Here is a 5,103-nt window from a genome sequence, read left to right on the forward strand (position 1 = left end):
CTTGAACACCACGCTGCCTTCAACTAGTGCCTGGTCATCCATTCGTGCCTCCAACTACAACGTTCCCCTCAGCAGTACAGCACAAAGCACTTCAGGTGGGTCATGCCCTGACTGTGCCATGATCTCTGCTTTGTCTCAGAGGAGGGAAGGGGGTTAGGAAGAAGCTTTATTCCCTCTTTTTTAGGAGACTCTGAGAGCTCTCTCACATCTGTAAATCAATATAATCACCCAGTGTAGTTTTCAAATGAGGGGACGTCAGCTCTCATAGACTGACACTTCTGTAAAATAAAGCAAATGTGCATTTTGAATTACTGGAACAGTAAGTACACCCTTGGGAATTACGGCAGTATCACATTGCTATCCAAGTTTACAAAACCTTGGTGTACATTTCAGCGCTCACTTTCTCACAGAGCTGTCGTGGACAGTGCTGTGGACAGTCTATAAACAGCGCTTTGAGTGACATGGACTTAAAGGATGTGTGCTTTATGAAACCCTTAACAGAATAATAATCATGGGAGTTTGAAAACTTCCCATTCCCTTCTGTTCTTCTTTTTTGCTTCATTTATTGTATTTCCTATTCCTTGCACACTCCCACTCTCTTCCATTTTTATGAAGGCAGCCAAATCAGAAAAAAAATATAAAATTTTTAAAACTGAAAATTAGAATTTTTTAAAATTTAAAAATTGGAATTTTTTTAAATTAAATTAATGAGGTCTAGATTTGAATTTGGTCTCTCCAATTAGGATTCATGAATATCACTTAAGCTCTGTGACCCTCAGCCAGTTGTGTGGCTTACAGGTAGCACATGGCCAGTGTCTCTTAGCCCAGCAGGCAGAACCCTGAAGGCTTGTCTGCTGGGATTACACCAGTTGGGTCTCCTTTTTCGGTTCTTTTCCCTTCTCATGATTAAGCGGCAAAAATTCTAAAATCTAGTTAGTAATTTATAAGACTATGCTTAGTGACTTCTGGTTATTAAGGTAAGGATTTCATAGTTGGCATTTTTGACCGGATCAAAGTAGTGGCTTTGGTTATGATTTCATTTCATTTTGTACATTGAACTAAGAATCTTGGGTCTTAGGACTATAAATAGTTGTTAGAGTGGTTTTGAAGGGGGAGGGTACTACTTTTTTTATTTTCTGGGTTTTTTAACAGTTTACTTTTTGGGGGTAGATTTTAATTTAAGTTTCTTTTCATTTAGTGGGAGGATGAATGTTGTAATTATTTATGTTTTCTTTTTTCCTGAAAACGTTATCCCCCCCTCCTACTCTTTCTTCCTTTAAGTAGCCAGAAATAGTGATTCCAAATTGACATGGTCTCCTGGTTCAGTTACAAACACCTCTCTGGCTCATGAGCTGTGGAAGGTCCCTTTGCCACCTAAAAACATCACTGCTCCGTCCCGCCCACCTCCGGGACTGACTGGTCAGAAGCCACCCTTGTCTACATGGGATAATTCTCCTATTCGTGTAGGTGGAGGATGGGGAAATTCTGATGCCAGATATACCCCAGGTAAGATGACGTACATAAGATGATTCCATATGGTTTCTTTCCTAGACTAACCAGTATCAATAGTCTTAATTTGACCAAGACTTCACTCACTGTTAGTGCTGAGTCCATGCTGATTCACACTGGACCCTCTGTCAGGTTTTCCTAGACTGTAAATCATTATGGAAGGAGATTGCTCATCATTCTCCTTCAGCGTGACTGAAGGATTTGAACTGCCAGCCTTTTGATTAGCAGTCCTACGCCTACTAAGACTCCTTAACAAAGACCAAGACAGTAAATTATTACATTTTCCTCCACAATAGAACAGCAACTTAAAGGAACATAAAGTTCCTTGTGCATTGTTCTCTTACGTTTATTTAAGCACATTCATCCAATGATTATGACATTCAGGGATAAAATTACTGGAATGGGGACTATATGATGTTTCAGAAAGTCCTCAAAAGTAAGTCTTGAAATCTGCAATAACTTCCTTTCTGCTCCTCCCCTGCTTGTAGAATAACACCTTATCACATGGAATTTAAAAAAAAAACAACCAAACAAACAAAACCCTTGTCATCAAATCAATACCTACTTATAGTAAATCTGTTTGTCAGAGTAGAGCTAAGCTCCTGCAGTTTCCTCGTTTGGAAAATATATGGAAACTTCTGGAGCAGTACTGGGTGAACTCAAATCACCAGCCTTTAGGTTAATAGTGAAGATCGTTTATGCTGCCAGCAGAAGCTGGGTTTTGGCAAGGCTGGGGACAGTAGGAACAGCCCATCTGGCCCTTGAAGAACAGGACCTATTTGGGTGATAACTTTGCCTATACTTCAAAAAACACACATAACACCCCAGACTCATTGCTATCAAGTCGTATTGACTCTGACATGACCCTCCATGTGGTTCTCAAGGCTGAACATCACATGGAAGGAGATTGTCCCTCTATCTCCCACAGAGAGTGATGGTGGATTTGAACTACCAGAGAGGCCGTGCCTTTAGGTTAGTAGTACAACTCCCTGCTGACTGTGCCACCCAAGCCTGTGCTTAGATGAACATACAGACTATTATTTAACCAAATGATTGTGAATGAGGGTAAAGTTAATCATACAGGCTCAACAAGTATAAACCAGGCAGCTCTAGGAAAATGGGTCCTGGTTCCCAATCCATACTCATGCCATAGATGCCTAGTGCTGGGTTTGTGCTGGACTTCTACCCACACATTTCCTCAACTCCCTACACCCCACCCTCCCACATACACACTTAAAGCTGTCTACCAATTGTTCCAGTAAATAGTGGTCTCTTTCATTTTACCCTGCCCAGCACCTATTGTATTTTTCATCTCCAAGGTGAAAATGGGAAATAAAACCATGCTAACTTTTTATGGTCTTATCTAGCAGTTTCTGATCTTCAGGCAAGTGATTAGCTGCAATACAATTTATTTCATTTTCTTGGGTTGAAAGTTTCAATTAAGTGAAAAGCATACTTGAGTTTCCTTTCTAAGCTATTAAATGTAAAAGTATGCAGTGGATGTCATGTGGAAGTTGTTTCTGGTCGCAGCCATCCTCTCAGTGAGAGGAGACGAGAAAAGCTGGCAAATAGCTCATATCTTAAGTCGGCAAGGAGGACTGTTGGAGTTGAGTGTAATGTATAGAGTCGAGAGGTAGCTGATAGCAAGACTCAAGAGACCTAAGACCCTGTTGGAATTATCAGAGGATGGGGGAGGGGTCAGAAAGTCAGGGTTTAACGAGCAGTAATTCGGTTACTGGGGGGGAAGGGGGGTCTCCCCGAGCAGGATGAGCTTACTGTGGGGGGATCCCCCTGAGCCACACCAAGGAAGGTGTTTGGCTGCTCTCCTTGTGGTTGTGAGTTGTAGAGTGGAGAGTGACTTGAGCATATTTCAAAGCACGTGAAGTGGAAGGCCAGATGAGAAATGCTTAACAGTAACTTCGACAATAAGATGAGTATCTGGACGATGCCAAGTTTTTAAAACAAATCCCCTTAAAACTTAATGCTTTATGGAACATATGCACAAAGTGATATAAAATAGTACGCTGTCCAGTATCTCAGATTACCACACACTGAAATCTTTCCCCAGTGATGTCACATTGAGTTAGTTTTAGCATATAAATGAAAAGATCCCAAAAGGTATATAGCCATCAGTGACTCACTACTCTGTTGAGAGTCTTGGTGGGAGCACTCACCTCAAAGGCAAAGCTTTTTAAGCATTAGCACCTTGCTAGTGTGGACTGTTGGGGGGGGGGGCTGCGTTTTATTTAGTTCACAATTGTGTGTAAGCTGATTGGATTTGTCTAACAGTGAGCTGTGGGCTGGAAGCCACCTCTTGTTTAGAATCAGTCAGGGCCTAGTGGAGAGCCTTTGTATTTTACACACAATTGTGAACTAAATTTAAAAAAAACCCAAATAGTCCACTCATTTATTTAGGTAGTGACCTCCAAACACTGTCCACAGTGGATAACCATTATGGCATTTGACATGCCAGTGACAGCACTCAGCATCACAGTAACCCCAAGTTAACTCAGTACAGCAAACTGAGAGACCTGTGTTGTATCATTTAGAAGAATGATGTCAGTCCCAAGTATAACTGACATCAACGTGACATTCACTTCCTAAACAACATCCTTCTGGAAATTCTATGAACTTAGGGTAGGTCCAGGTCTTTTGTTCATAGGGCTGGTCAAGGTATCTCATGTAGAAGGCCAAGTACATAGTCGGGGAAGAAAAGGAAAGCTGGTATCAGGCGACCATGCCGAACAGCTACTGTTTGACTCTAGTATGTTGTCTGCACACCTGTCAACTGACTTGTCCTTTCACTCCTTGTTTGACAGGTTCCAGCTGGGGTGAGAGCAGCTCAGGGAGAATAACTAATTGGCTTGTTCTAAAAAACCTCACACCTCAGGTAAGAAGACCGGGCACCCTGGCTTGTTGGCTAGAGCAGGGTACAGCGGGGCCAAAGGTTTCCAGTCTTAAGTTCAAGATGAGGGCTATGAGTCTTCACTCCGCCGTGGAGATCAAGGCAAAGGTCAGCACTAGAAATAGCCTCAGTCAGGTGAGGGTCCAGTTCAACAGTTACTTGATGTGTGCCTAAGAATAAACTGAGAAGTTGAACAAAAAGCACCCCAGATATTGATTTACTCGATCTAGACTCAGATCTGGGATTCTGCATTTCTCTACCGGTGCACACAGGAATTTGAAGTAGTGGTCACTGGGCCACATTCTGATCTGTTCTTTTAGATGAGAACACCTTTGAAACACTGGAACACCCACTTCCTCTCCTAGGGAGCAGTGCCTTGCTCCTGTCCTCAGGGCAGAGAATTAGGAAGAGGTCAGAGACTTGGCTCTGGGACCAGGGGAATCAGGGAGGGAGGAGGTGCCGCACCTGATGCCTGCAGCAAGTACCAGGGAAAAGTGATATCAGAAGAACATAGGGAAGAAAGGGACCAGCACCCCTGCCTGAGAACTCCTCCCTGCAGTTGTCTAATCGACGGTCCCCCGTACTCCGCTTCCTAGATTGATGGCTCAACTCTGCGAACTCTGTGCATGCAGCATGGTCCACTGATAACATTCCACCTGAACCTCCCACATGGAAATGCTTTGGTCCGT

The 5,103-nt window shown here is 42.9% G+C and overlaps 1 protein-coding gene across 1 annotated transcript in view; it reads left to right on the forward strand.

Moving 5' to 3' along the window:
* Nucleotides 1–5,103, forward strand: part of TNRC6A (trinucleotide repeat containing 6A) — a gene marked incomplete at its 3' end in the record, with an annotated part of 59,056 nt that overhangs the window by 41,331 nt on the left and 12,622 nt on the right. Inside the window, exons 18-21 of the mRNA XM_006902045.1 lie at nucleotides 28–95; nucleotides 1,285–1,506; nucleotides 4,329–4,399; nucleotides 5,011–5,063. Of these exons, the coding sequence (XP_006902107.1) occupies nucleotides 28–95; nucleotides 1,285–1,506; nucleotides 4,329–4,399; nucleotides 5,011–5,063 (414 nt within the window). The remainder of the gene's footprint in view (nucleotides 1–27; nucleotides 96–1,284; nucleotides 1,507–4,328; nucleotides 4,400–5,010; nucleotides 5,064–5,103) is intronic.

The sequence above is a fragment of the Elephantulus edwardii genome, unplaced genomic scaffold (genome assembly GCF_000299155.1).
Source record: "Elephantulus edwardii isolate Elephantulus edwardi_28Jun2011 unplaced genomic scaffold, EleEdw1.0 scaffold00361, whole genome shotgun sequence".
In the NCBI taxonomy this organism is placed as follows: Eukaryota; Metazoa; Chordata; class Mammalia; order Macroscelidea; family Macroscelididae; genus Elephantulus; species Elephantulus edwardii.